The 14,862-nt window shown below is 41.3% G+C and overlaps 1 protein-coding gene across 11 annotated transcripts in view; it reads left to right on the plus strand.

Moving 5' to 3' along the window:
• LOC127378168 (ankyrin repeat and SAM domain-containing protein 1A) overlaps nucleotides 1-14,862 on the plus strand; it is a 65,974-nt gene that overhangs the window by 39,134 nt on the left and 11,978 nt on the right. For 4 of the 11 annotated variants that reach the window (XM_051426868.1, XM_051426877.1, XM_051426874.1 and 1 more), the window contains 3 exons: nucleotides 1,947-2,003; nucleotides 3,389-3,458; nucleotides 6,904-7,019. In XM_051426868.1, the coding sequence (XP_051282828.1) occupies nucleotides 1,947-2,003; nucleotides 3,389-3,458; nucleotides 6,904-7,019 (243 nt within the window). Of the gene's footprint in view, nucleotides 1-1,946; nucleotides 2,004-3,388; nucleotides 3,459-5,883; nucleotides 7,020-14,862 lie in introns of those variants that run through there. The other 7 variants (XM_051426876.1, XM_051426879.1, XM_051426869.1 and 4 more) reach the window with 6 other exon arrangements.

Consider the following 14,862-nt stretch of genomic DNA (forward strand, 5'->3'; position numbering starts at 1 on the left):
CAGATCACAGCTGCTTATTTCCCCCTTTTGCTCATTGCTGAGGAGTGATGCAACTGACACGAGCATTATCCTCCCCTCAGTACAGACCTCGGCCTCTTTACGAGACGAGAGCAGTGTCCCGTCCTCATTATTACTGGACCTACAACAGCTCTGTGTGTGTGATTTTACATATTGGACCCCTGATTAATACCAGCATTCATCAGCAGCTTTCTAATTGGCTTTGTCCTGCTGAGGCCTAATAATTTAGGTTATTAGGGGAGCAACATAACACGACACGTTTAGGCTTTGTAATAAATTGGAAACAGAGAGAAGAGATGCCCAGCGGAACACGCTTGCAGTAGCCAATGAAGATGCAGTTGGACTTTTGTATCTTTCACATCTCCGCTCGAGAAATGTCAGCTACCTCTTTGCAGTAGCTTAAGAGAGATGTACCATCATTCCTGCTGTTATAATCAATATTTTTATAATAACAAAATGATTATGTGAAAACAATGTGAAAGGGGTCGCTTCAACCTACAGAAAGTTATCATCTGAGGGAGCTTTATAACAAGTGTCAGCTTATTGTTAAGCTTTCTGGGTCTTGACTGTTATGGTTTATTCTCACCACTCTCATAGCATTGTTTTCAGCCACAGCACGCAGCTGTTTTCAGTGAGAGAGCTCTGATAAGCTCATTGTACGTTTACCTGCTCAGCGCCACACCTATTAATTAGGTGGCCAGAAATGTGTCCCCAAATAAATAAATAAATTGCAGGTTAAAAGGAATAGCTGGACATTTTGGCAAACCTCTTGTTGGCTTTCTTGCTGAGAATAAACAAAGAAAAATCAATACCACTGTACCACCAAGGTAAATGGAGTGGAAAAGAAAGAAATAGCTAACCTGGTTCTATCCACTTTTTAAAACTCACAAATAACATGCTTTTTGTTGTTTGTTTAACCTGATGAACATGCTGATTAGTGAACTTTAGTGATGCTGGGAGGCAGATTGTATGGGTATCAGATGTACGTATGAAGAGTGGTATCAATTGCCTCATCTAACTGCAAGAATTGAAAGGTAAATTTCCTAAAATTTGAGAAGAAGCAAAAGCTGGTAATTTCCTACCCCCACTCCCAAATTAGGACACCACCCACTCAATGCCAACCATTACTTAAATGGTGAAGCCTGGCCTCCCTTGTAGTAGAGTATACAAGCCTGGAAAATCATGTTACAACAGCATCTCATGTGCTTACTTTATGTGGGATTATCTGCATCTGAAATAGGAGATGCATTTTTTTTTTTTTTTGGTTGACCACCTCCTTTAAAGTTTGTGGAGAATATTTTCTGTTTGTTTAAATCCAGTTTTGTCATGATAAAACCCCTTACACATGCAAAGACACTTTCATACCCAGTAGCCACCCATTTTTGCTGACTCATTTGGGTCTTTGCTCAGGTAGGAGAAATGCTGCCAATTCACCATCAACATTCCTGTTTAATGACTGATGTAGTGAACATGTGGTGCTGATAGATGGAGGTTATTTGTCGAGCTTCTGTGACTAATCTACCATCTGGTCAATATGCAGTATTTTAATCAACAGTATGGAGAAGTAACATTGGGCAGATGGATAATAATGCAATCTTCCGACTGCCCTTTGTCTCACACCTTGTCTTTCCTCCTTTCTTTGCTAGAAATTAGGCATTTCCTCCGAGGTGCTGAGGATTAGAGAGGTTTCCTGAAAGCTGATGGATTTTTTTTATCCTCTGAACAAACACATTCCTTATGCACTAGATATGTACAGTTTGCATGTCAAATATTTCAGTTACATTCAGTTTAATGTTTTATGTGCCAACTGTGTAGATGAGCTTTGTATATAACAGTATGATTATAATCCCCATTGCCAGAGAAGAGTTGGCACAGTGTAGGTAGGTGCACAGAAGGAAGGCAAAACAAAACCCTGAATTTTCTCTTAGCAGAAGCCGAAGACTTCTATCGCCACAAAACAACGAAGATCTAATTCCTTTGACAGCGTAAGATGTCCACCTTCATATAAATATCTCCTGGTCCTTTTTTGGGGTTTGGCTCTGTCCTCTTCTGGGGCATGCTTTGTAGAGGTAGATGGGATCCTGTCAGGTTTCATTAACCCTTTTGGAATGATATAGTCTTTGTGATTATTCATTTCTTCTTCTAAACAAGTCTAGAGGCTTTAATTTACTATTAACTATTCAGTCTGACAGCAGCACACTGAAATCAATGCATTATTCTTCGAAGTTAGAATTCTATCTCTGACCGACATTTCTCTTCCAATTACATACCATTTCACTGCTGAGCATCCATGTACAGACTGATGATGATAATCTAACAAATGTAGACCTTGGTCTCCTGATGGCACTTTATTGCCTTATATAATTATACTAATGAGGACATATAACCTGTCTGCTGGCTTTTAGAGCAGTAGCCAGGACTTCTACTCTGTAGCCAGTGGCACGACAGTCACTTTCAGATAAAATATTTCCAAGAAGGCACAATAAGTGAGGAGTGACAGCACCTGGCAGGTCTGACAGCAGCACTGTCAGATTCTACCTTTTCATTTTCTCCCAATGTCTGTGCATACTCTGGATTGGTTCAAAGAGAGAGCCATGTTTCTGTCTTGTGATCGGGGTAATATTGCAGCTCACTGGCCATCTGCTGCTTCTGTGCCTTTTGTGAATGCATTTGAAGGAAATGACAGTATCACACATGCATTCTGTAGAGATGCATGAAATTATTGCACAAAAACATCTTTCTTCTCAGGCTCCTTGTTTATTTAACTTCTTCTGTGCTTTGTATTGATAGTCTCAGTTAATGTCTTATCGGAGCAACATTGGAAGAACATTATGACACACATAGCTTAACTTGGTACAAAGTATTTTGTCTGAGAGCTTTGTAAGTGATAAAAAGCATGAATCACCTAACATTGTTTCTGTATTTTTCTCTTAGCTTTCTTGCCCAGACAAAACTTTTTCTTTGCAACCATTTACATCACACTGTGAGACAGAGATGTCTGTATAAATCAGTATTGTTTTGGCTGCAGGCGTCAGGTGAGATGCAGCATCCTGCAGTCACGGGCCAGTATGAATGGCTGTAATGCTGGGGCCATAAATGAGATATAAAAGCAATCAACCATGGTGCAGCTGCTTAAGATGCCCTTCAAATTTTATATTTATGTGTCTTTTTTAAACCACTGTGACTGACTGTTCTCTCGCTGAAGGTAACCTTAATGCTTTCATTTGCTTTTGCAGGGTGACTGTAACATTTGGTGGTTTGTTGTTTAAGGCATGGGGGCATTTCTCTGTATTTTTGCTGGTGAGAGGTAGAGGCTGAACTTTGATGGCTCCTACAGGTTCTTAACTCTCTCCTCTGTTCCTGTCCTCAGATCGAGAAGATCATGACACTGATTGGCGCTGGCATCGATTTCTCCAGAGATCAGCAATATGCTACACCAGGTAGAGTACGCTCATTTTATTGCTATTTCAAGTTCTAATTAGAGTTCAACACCTAGAAATTGAGATTGAATCAAAAATTTATTATCGATGAAAGCTGAAAGTTTGCGGGAAAACGAGTGAACTCTTAGTGCTGATTTTATGTCCGTTTTTACTCACCTCTGTAATTCATTTCACCAGTGTTGCATTATTTATTGCTTGTGAAGCCAGGTTTAAATGTAAAAACCCCAAACTACCCATTTGTCTGTAGGTAGAAACATTGGTGGGCAGAATTACAATGTATTTATTTGCCTGCATTTCCTCAAAACCTTTAATCAACCTTTCTAAGTATGTTCTGCAAATGGGTTTATTGCCACAGGTACTTCTTTGACAATCAACGCCTTCCTTGTGTTGTTGTGGACCCATACCTCATGCTTTGTACTATACACCATACCTGTTTGGATTTGCTTTGTAATCATCTTTCAAGTTATTTGATCCGTATCAGGGCCCTCAAGGGAAATCAAACAGGTGCCTGGGAGACATGGCTAATGAAGGAGGCACCCGAAAACAAATTACGATTCAGTTAACAACAGAGAATTGGGTACAAAAGTGTAATGCGGGTAGACAGTTGGTCTGTTGCAATAGAGCAGATGAGGGATCAACATTAGCAGCTGCAGAAAAACACTTTTGAAAAGCTTTTCTCATCCTGCAGTTTAGAGAATAGAAAGGTGACCCATTGGATTCATTTTACCCGTCCTTATTTCAAGGCGGTGTTGCTCTTGTGTGTTACACAATTGCTTTTAAGCCAGAGGGGGCCAGGACAGGTCAAGTACTGGTCTCTAAACCTACCTTGCAAGGTACCAGGTGTATTTTTATGACCAAAGTTCCTGAGAAACCCATTATTAGATCTAGCTTCACACTCTGTAATGTAATGTCTTTGTGTTAAAGATTCTGTACCTACTCTCCTGTTATTCTTTCGGCTTTTCAAAAGCCTGTCGTCAGGGTTGATGGATGGTGCTCGGGGACTGTAGCAGTAAACCCCGAACAAATCGACTCCCTCCCTTCAGCTTTCACATTATTCAACATTCACCTCCAGTTTACACTTTGCCTAAGCCACACTTTAATATATATGAGCAATGCAGTGGATCAACTACAGTATGCCTTTGGACAAAGTTGTCTGTCTTCGTATTTTACCCCTCCTGTTTGTTATGCCCTACACTGGAGTGAGCTGTTTAAATATTAACCAGCACGCATGTCAGGGGATGAGCTCATTTTGCTCGATAGACTTGAGGAAAGCTGAGACCACTGCAGTAAAGTAGTTAGCGCCCCATCACCGGCTGTCTGCTCTGAACTTGCCCTAAGTCTGAATCCACTCTTCTGTGTATGTGAGCCTCAATCTTATAGCCGTCATGCCTACAGCTCCGTCTCAATGAAGCCGCTGTCAGGAGGCCATCAAGGGACTCACGGTAGATGTGAGAAGCCGCATCACTTTTTTCTCCACTCTCTGATTCAGTCCAATGTTTGCCTTCTTTCAGTGTTGACTGGAGAGCAGTGATGTCTCCAGCTGATTGGCTCTGTGCCTGCAGTCTCTTGTACTTTTCTCCTCTCTACTGATCCACTCACTACATCAGAGTGAAACTCATGGTGGAGGAGGGTGAAGGAAACTGTTAGAAAAGAAAAGACTGATGCACAGAAGCTGCAGAAACTCGAGCGCAAATGCAAGTAATGAGTGGCGGGAGGTCTGTAGCTGAAACGGTCGCTCGCACTGACAAAGACCAGCCACCTGCAGTGTTTCAGAGAGAGAGGGAGAGGGAGGGAGGGAGGAGTGGAGAAGCGTATGCAATGAGGGGGGAGAGAGAGAGAGGGAGAGAGAGATAGAGTGAGAATGGGAGGAGAGAGGCAGGCAGCAGAATTGTGAACAGTCAGGACAATAGGAGGACGCCACCTCGGCATCTGTAGGACTAGGTGGTCTGCTCCTCAGCCTAGAGTGGACTACAGAGGTTTTTTGTAGAAGTGGCTGCTGCTGGATGCATCTCACAGACTGAGCCAGGCTGAGGAGAGACAGTTTTGGCACTCTCTTGACTGCAGAAGAGTTCATCCTGGGGGCCAGCTATTACTAAAGTGCTCTTTGAAGTAGCTGATTGGATCCTTGACTGGATTTTTTTTTTCCTTGACACATTTCCAAGCTTCTGGAATGACCAAAATGGGATTTATGGCGTAGGAATCTCCTACAACAGGATTGGTTTTGTAGCAGGTTGAATAGATGATCATAGCATTGACAAAGGAAAAATATGCTTTAAAATGGGCATTTTACTCATAATTCAGGTTGTGATATCTTTTTGTTAATGTAAATGATCAGCTTTCTTTATAGACTGTCCTGCACAGGGGAAAATAAATGTAGCGGATATGTAAAGCTCTCATATGAGCAGAATAATTATTCACTCTGTTAACTTTTAACTGTGGTTGAGATGTGGATATCAAACTAAGAGTTAAAAGATAAATACACCAAATTGTTGTGTAAAAACTGTTTCCCACTGTAGAAAATATGGGTTTCTTGCCTTGGAAGTGAGTTAAAACTTACCAGTAATATGTTATCAAAGGTAGAGGCAGCCATCTGTCCTTCTACAGGTTAGTTTCCTCTCGGCTCCGGCTGCTGACAGCTGTCACTGTAGCTTTTTTTCTCAATCAGTCTCAGCTGATGAAAGACGTGTCGCATTTTTTTATCTGTCCCACCACTTTCCACGCGAACGCTGTCATGTTCTCAAGTAGATTCCTATCTGGACTATGCATGTTGGATTATATGCAGAGTAGGCTAGGTCTGTGAATCTGGGATGAGCCAGAGCTTGGTAATTAACTGTCTCCTGCTTCTTGACTACAAGTTTCCAAACAAGTTTCCATGTGGCTGAAACACATTAACTTTCCTGGGGGGGGGAATTCCCCATTGTTATGGCCTGCTGTTCTCTTCTCTGACCCCTCCGAGTTTTTCTTCATTACAAAACAAAAGCTTAATTAAATCAGTTGCAAGCCTTTTTTTGGACAAAAAATGCTACCTCCTAACATGGGATATTTTGACTTTTTTCCACATTGGATATGAACTGTTATGTTACATATTGCACCATTAAGTGAGGCAGCATCCTGATTATAAGTGCTTTTGGCATCTTCCTCGCTGACTATCATAGCTAGGAATTTTGTGGATATAAGCTGGTAGTCCACCAGCTCATATCTCTTTCCAGTTCACCCCTGAGATCAGGGGTATTTTAATCCATCTTGGGTGACTGTGGTTCAGCCCCCGCCACCCCGCGGGAGCTGACGCCCTGTCCACAGAGGACACTGTCTCCCCCGCCTTCCTGTTGCTGGTGCGCTCGGCTCTGCTGGCCGAGAATGATGTGGCAATGCCACGTCTCATCCTCAGAGTGCCGCTGCTACCGGCTGAAAGGTTTCTCCCTCCTGAAGCGCTTTCCCCTGTCAGCAGGTGCTGCTGGCCGGCTGTTGGACCAGCCTGTGGGAGACTGGCTGGAGCACGTGGGGCTGCCGCAGTACGAGAGCAAACTACTCCTGAATGGTTTCGACGACCTGCACTACATGGTGAGTTCCTCCCTTAACTGACCTTGATGCTCTTGCCTGACTCTCGTCTCTTCCTCACATTTAGGATCTTTTTGTTTTTGTCTTTCACCTCCTACTTAACTCCAGTTTGTGTCATTGTGCATTAATCCAATTGATGCCAGCCTCCATTAGCAGTGAGATGATCCCATTAGCTTTGTCTGAAGTTCAATTAGTTGAAATCCTATAATGACCCCTCCCACCATCATGAGACTCATGACTTGTTTTTCAACAGCTACAAGATTTTATTGTAGGAGTCATTTATTCTGGGCGGACTCAGCACATAATTCAATATCACACATTACATCACATGCTTTATAAAATTCACAATATTCTCTTCTTGATTCAATAACAGAAGCTTTCCTCTCGCTCTAGTGACATGCTCTCCAGCAAAGCATTAATTGATGCTTGCTAGATTTACATGTCCATTCAATTAGACAATATGCAGTTTGATCTGTGCTGTCAAATATTTTGTTTACAGCGACTTTAAATATCATTACGCCTGGTTGCATGTTGAATCAGGTTCATGCTGTCTCAGGCTCTCAGACAGTCTGTCTCCAGCTCTGGCGGCCGCTGTCATGGCCTCTCACTTACGGCCAGTGAGCCGGCTGCCTGAGAAGCAGCAGATGCCCGGCCAGAATGGAGGAGCATCTCGGTGAGCAATGGGATGCTGTTGCCAAGCTTAAGTTTATAGAGCCCACAGTGTGCAACAGCACTATGAGTTGGCTCTGTCGCTTTCGTCAGTAATGAGGACTGATGGAGGAGAGAGTAAGGGACCCAGCTGGTAGCTGGTAGGCTGAGCCAGTGGGCATGTTGAGCCATCTTATGTATCAAGATGAAAACCCTTTCTTCCTCCGTCCTATCATACACCTTCTCTTTAACACATGATGAGCCACGTGTGTACTGGTTTTCATCCCTTCCAAACACTTAATTTAATTTTACTGTTACGTGTTTGGTGAGATGTGGCTGCAGACAGCAACTCTGTGACATTTTCGTGTGTCCTCACATGTACAATAGTATGAATTAAGTTTTTATTATTATTATTGTCAGATCCATGTATACGCTGCACATACATTCTCAAACCAAAGCTTAAACTAAAACTCAAAAACTAAAGACAACCAAACATTTACCATGCAATCAGAAATCAGAGTAGTTAATTGTTTTGTTAAGCCGATTAATGGAAAATGTACTCCTTTAAATCATCATAGTTTGTACGACACAAAAGAAACAATGTTAAAGATAAAAAAAGAACAGTTAGTATGTGAGCTGCTGTATGTCTGTTACAGACCCAAAAATCCTGAACAGTACACTGCAATCCAGCAGCATTCAACTCAACACTCATAACAAGAAGTTGGACTACCTTTTGTACCTGAACTGTACCCTTCTGTAGACATGCATACAACATGTGAAGGGACTGCATGTGTAAAAAGGACGGGACATGCATGTGCCAAAATTGAGATAGGTTAGTTAGGAGGGTTAAAAAAAAAAAAAAAAAAAAAAAAAAAAGAAGGAGAGAAAGGCCCCCCCCCCCCCCCCCCCCCCCCCCCCCCCCCCCCGCCCCCCCGGGCCGGGGGCGGCGCCGCCCCCCCCCCTCCAAGACCCCCCCAACGCGGAAAAAAAAAAAAAAAAAAACCCCCCAAAAAAAAAAAAAAAAAAAAAAAAAAAAAAAAAAAAAAAAAAAAAAAAAAAAAAAAAAAAAAAAAAAAAAAAAAAAAAAAAAAAAAAACCCAAAAAAAAAAAAAAAAAAAAAAAAAAAAAAAAAAAAAAAAAAAAAAAAAAAAAAAGGAAGAAAAAAAAAAAAAAAAAAAAAAAAAAAAAAAAAAAAAAAAAAAAAAAAAAAAAAAAAAAAAAAAAAAAAAAAAAAAAAAAAAAAAAAAAAAAAAAAAAAAAAAAAAAAAAAAAAAAAAAAGGAAAAAAAAAAACATAAACGGCAAACAGCAAGAACCCGCACAACAGGGCTTGAAATAAAGACAATAGGTAGAGGAAGTGGTATTAAGCCAGAAGACGAAAAAAAAGGGATTAAAAAATAATAATAAATATAGAAGGGAGGGAGTATAAACTGGATGCGGCCACGAATGTTAATAAGCCAGGCAGGCAGCGCCGGGAGCAGAGCAAACTCTGAGTAAAGAAGAGAAGTGGCGAGGCCCCAAGACGGGGCATAAAAAGACGCGGCCGGGGAAAAAAGAGGAAAACCAATGCGCCAAGCCGGGCGGAGGCAAAGAGAGGCGGAAAACCGAATGGGAGCCGCACCACAGGCGCAGCCCCGCAAAGTAGAAAAGGCTACACAGCAAAAAGAGGCATAGATAAAAAACGGGCGCCCGCGAGGAGGACTGCACTAAGGGCACGCAGAGCAGCAGACCGGTACAAAAAAAAAAAACGGGGCAAAAAACACCCCGGTGTATAAAAGGACAACAATGCTACCGAGCAGTAGTACCTAATGATGTAATGCGGAAGACGATGAAAGAAAGGCAACGCCACACAAAGGCGGAAAGAAAGGGAGGGAAGGCACGGCATAACCAGCGAGAGCAAAGCGCCGGGCCCACGCCACCCCCAAACCGGGTAACAACCAGCAATAGCAACGAAAGGCAGACTAAAATAACCATCAAAGGCAGGCCGGGCTAGAAGCAACCAACCCCCGCCGCAACAGCTGAAGCGTAAGCAAAAAGAGAAAGATAGCGACTGGGCAGAGGAAGCGCCGCCGGGGGCCGGTGCGCGCGATACAGGGCACGGGAGCCCAGACCCCAAAACCCGAATAGGGGAAAAAACCGCAAGAAAACCACGAAGAGCAAGCTAAGTTTATTAAGCCTCCCCTTCCAGAGTCATGGAAGGGGGGTTTTTGGGGCAAAAGGAGGGGGGGCAAAAAAAAAAAGAAAAACTCCCCCCCCCCCCCCCCCCCCCCCCCCCCCCCCCCCCCCCCCTTTTTTAAAAAACCCCGTTTTAAAATGAAAGGGGGTTTTCGGGAAAAAAAAATCACGTTTAACCTCTTCACAAATCGGTGGTCTGGTGCTGCTTTACAAACGTATTTGTTCAAATGTTTAATATTCAAATTAACAGAAAATTAATTCAGTTTAGTGAGTCAACTGTGCAGCTAGCACAGTGAGGGAAATATGGCCACATTTGTGACTTCAGCTCTCCATATGTTACCCCTTGATTCGATCACAGTGTTGCCTATCAAACCTTAGGGGTTTTTAACCTGTTATCCAGTGGTAGGTTGTATCTTCAAAGGTAGTTTCATGATCCTCCAGATGTTTTCTGTCTGCTTGGAAGAGATCAAAGATCAGATGTTTGCCCAGGGTGAAACCGATGTTTAAATTCCGTATTTCCACAGACTGGCAGGCTGCGAAATGGTTCAATCTTGGGCAGCTACCTCAAAAATTACAGCCATCAATCCAAAACCCTCAATGAAATTAATACAGTGTACAGTATATACATTAGGGGGGTTGATAAATCCTGCCAAACTTCATGAAACCTAATATGAGCCACCTTTCTCTCAGCAAGTCTAATAGTGATGAAGTTGTAACCCTTTTCATCTGGTGTTTTCATTGTTTTGACTTCTCCATGTACATCTTAGTTGAAAGGTAACAACACTGCCATGTTTATGTCTTGGCAGATGACAGTCAGTGTCAATTTTTGGTATTTAATGTGTGGTAATTAGACTTGTACATATTGCTTACTAAACCTCAGTGGTGTGCATTGACATCAATGAAATATAGATCCATCTTGTAATCCAGCCCTTAATATCAACACACCAATGTTTTACTGTTATGGATAGCATTATAAATTCAAGCTAGGAACTCTACACTGATGAATACCAAAAGAAATGAATGTTTCGTGCTCTTATGTAGCATGGACTTCCTATAGCTATAGGAGCCAGCTGTGTCAGATTATTTTCAGTGTACAATGGTGCTTGCATGAATAATCTTTAATCTGCTTTACATAACCTGGAAGTAGAGCATTCCTCCATCTATCTACCACTCTCCCTCTCACCCGTTGTCATCAACACCCATGTTTAATTCTGTGTTGAAGCCTCTGAAGTTACTCTCAGGGTTTAATCTTCCTACTGTTTTTTTAGTCTTTCATACTCTCCTTCCTCAGCCCTGAGTCCTCTTTTTTTCTTTTCAAAGTGGAGCTGGCAATTTTTCTATCTTTAAACACGGCTTACCGACCACCTGGCTTCCCAAAATTCGCTGGAGGATTTAGAAAAAAGCTGTAACCTTTTAAATGGCGTGTCCTTCCTTCAGTAAATGTTGACCTTTTTTAAGAATCACAGTTTGGTCTCAGTTGGAAATGAAAATTACCCTCTGAGTCACCTTGTCTTTGCTAAACTTTTCAGGCTGTTTCATTATAACCAGGCAGAATTGTTTTGTCTAATTTTATTAGTAGCACCAGCCTTGTGGCACATCATTTACTGGTTCCTTTATAAATGTTTCTTTATTTTCCATGTAATTCATACAATTAATTCCTGTAATTACCAAACTGATCCAGCTTTTAATAGCACACAAACTCATATTTACACTTAGATATTACAGATATATATCATTGCTAGAGACTAAAATCTAATGAGGAATATGATACAGCCTCTATAGTTGAACTGTTACACTAGACAGTCAATAAGTTAAATTCATGTACAGACAGAAATAGTCTTTAGTCATCTTTTTTCATCATCATATGGAAGAAATTGGCATCCACTGATCATCACACTCTACCAGCACACTCTAAAATGATCTGCAGGCTTCTTTTAATTTTACCATAGTTATGCAATACATTGAAAAACAATGGCTGAGAAACAGTATGTCAGCTGTAGCAGTGAGATCACTAATTAAACAGTGTTTACTCTGTCAGTCAGACTGCTGTGATCTCTGTCTACCCTGCAGGCTTGCTCTAGAAGTGGATCAATAACAGCAGTGATTGTGTTGTGTTCAAGCACCGAAGCAGAGACAAGCCTCTTCTGAAACCAATTAGATGCTTTTTATCGACTCATGGAGCAAATGTCCCGATGAAACAAGCTCTGCGTGGCCATGCTGTTCTCCAGTCCTCACTGGTACCGACAAGTAATGCTTGTTGAAATGAAACCGCTCCTTTTCTCTCAACCTTACTCCCGGGCTTCTGGTGGCTGTATCGTCAGCTGTGACAGGGTCAGCCAAGTTAAGTTTGTATTCGAGGCACCGATGCGCTTCTGCAGGGACATTATCTTATTTGAAGATAGCAGACATAGAGCCAGCTAGAGAAGACAAGACGCAACATTTCCTTAAGTTTCAATCCAGTGGAGGTGACTCAGTGCAGATAAAAAGCATTAATTTATACAGAAAGAGCGTGGTTTTAATCTTGGTTTTCTGTCCTCATTGTTATTTTCTGCCTTAAAATTAATGCAAAGTGGTTATGCTGGAAAGAGTCAATGCCTCCAAAGCCTGCAGACAAATTGGAAATTCAGTAATGGCTTCATGCATTAGAAGCTCAAGGATTGGGAATGGATTAATTGATTTTTCTGTTAGGGTAATGGTGGTGATGTATTGTCCTTTTACCCGTTTGAAAAACATTTGTGCAGGAATTAGATGGAACACATGGTTGATTTTTTATTATGCTTGCACACTCTGTCACAGTTTCCTCTTAGCCTTTTTCACAGGCCCATGTGGTCTTATGACAGCCTGTTTAGTAGGACAAACGATGATTTTCAGTGCTGCTGGTTAGCTGTCCTTTAGATGGTCAGGAGGAGTGATCCGTGCCCTCGAGCCCCTGGCCTGAATTCAGAGTGCTTTCAAACCAGAGGGACTGCTGTGGCTGTGGATAGGTGGAGGAGAGAGCAGCATTTTAATGAGAGGACAGGGGAAAGCAGAGATGGATGGGCCGCACAAGCACAGACAAAAAAAACACCTAGTGTACACCAATCTGGATATATTTTTTTTAGCTATGTTGTGCTGATGTAAGCTTTGTCTCAAGTAATGTATTCTCACTTTTAGACCTGCTGAGCCTGTGGTGCGGAGAAAGTGGAGTCACATTAGTCAGAATTTTCCACCACGTCTGTCAAGTTACCCTGTTTGTGCTTTCAAAGTCTTGTGTGGGAATAAATGGATTATCAAGACATAGAGAGGTGGATGTAATATTTATGTTAGATGGGAGTTTCATCAACTGTGCTACCTTTCAAAGACTAGATGGTCCCCTTTTAAGCATCTTTCCCCTTATAAGGTTCACATTTATAGTCCCCACTAGGGTTTGGTTCAGAATAGGAAAACGTGGGGGCTGCAACTAACAATTACTTTCATTATCAATTTATGTGACGGTTATTTCCTCAATTGAATATTGAATGGTTCATTATAATTTTGTGTGTCTTTTTCCCGAACAATTTCTCTGTTGATTTGTTTTATCCGACCTCAGTCCAAAACCAAAGGATAATCAATTTATTGTTATAAAACGAGCAAATCCTCACATTTGAGAAAGCAGACAATGTTGGGAATTTTTGACAAAAACAATTTCTAAATCAATTTATCCAAATAGTTGCAGATCAACCTTCTGTCGATCAAGTAATGGATGAATCGACTAATCTTTTCGGCTCTAATGTGGATTGAAATAAATCCTACAAATTCGCACAAATCGGCTCAACTTCCAACATTGAAATGTCTAGCTACGTCAGGTAGGGCTGCAACTGAAGATTATATTGTTGATTATTAGACCATTTGGTCAATAAAATATAAGAAAAAAAATTTGTGTTGTTTGCATGACAAATACCTTAAATAGTTAATCAGTTATAATTGGAGATTGATTATTTGTGAATCGACTAGTTGATTAATGAATGGACTAATCATTTCAGCACTAATGGTAGTCGCTACCAAATCCACAGGCATAGGCCTGTTTCATAACAAACATTTTGTTTGATTACACCACCATATCGTCAGCAAAAAATATTTAAATTGGTTGTTTCCTGTGTCTCAGTGATGACTATCATGAATTGCATCTTATAAAGTTCAATAAACAGAAAACTTTGGGTGCAACCAAGCATAAAGAAGGCCCTCAGGAAAGGCATAAGAAATAAAAAGGCTGCATTGAAACACATCTACTTAACAGTAAAAAAGTGCAGAAAACAACCCAGGAAATGGCAGCAAAGACTGTAGATTCAGTCTGTTGGAGCTACACTTCCTCCCACAGAGCCTTTTATCAGTTAATCTCCAGTGGGACCGTAATGCAATGATCCATGCACTGTGAAAGCGCTATTATCCATCCAGCTCTCCAAATAGTTTCAATCCTCATCTGGAGAAGCAGCAATTGGCGTGCGTGTTGCTGCTCACAGATAATGGGCTTTAAGTTGTCAGTTTTGTGGGAGGTATTAAGGAAGCAAAAGAGTTGCGTCATGATGTCTTGTGCTCAACTGAGCTCTAACGAGGGCCATGTTTCACCATTGTTACAACCAACATAACTTCCTTCCTTGGAGAGTTCATGTACACATTGCGTTTGACTTATTCATTTATTTATTCATTTCCTACTTTCTTTTTGTGTGGCAGTCTGTCTTTCTCTCTGTCTTGTCTTTTTGTCCCTCTGTCTTACTTTCATTCTTTCCTAATTGTTCTTGATTCGGATAACCCGAAAGTAATAGAAGAGCTACAGAGGAGAGATCCCTCACCATCAGACATACAATAGATGTGTGCACAGAAAAAAAATCAACAATAAAAATCACAGTACATAAAAATTGTGATGACAAAAATATAGATTAAAATAAACTGTAAAACTGAAGAGTATGCAGCCAGGAGGACGTTGTGCAGCTTCAGGTGTTGCCAAATAGGTAGGACCTGAGCCGCATCACCTGCATCACGACGAGCAGCATTACACAGATTACTCT

The sequence above is a fragment of the Dicentrarchus labrax genome, unplaced genomic scaffold (genome assembly GCF_905237075.1).
Source record: "Dicentrarchus labrax unplaced genomic scaffold, dlabrax2021, whole genome shotgun sequence".
NCBI classification, from domain to species: Eukaryota; Metazoa; Chordata; class Actinopteri; family Moronidae; genus Dicentrarchus; species Dicentrarchus labrax.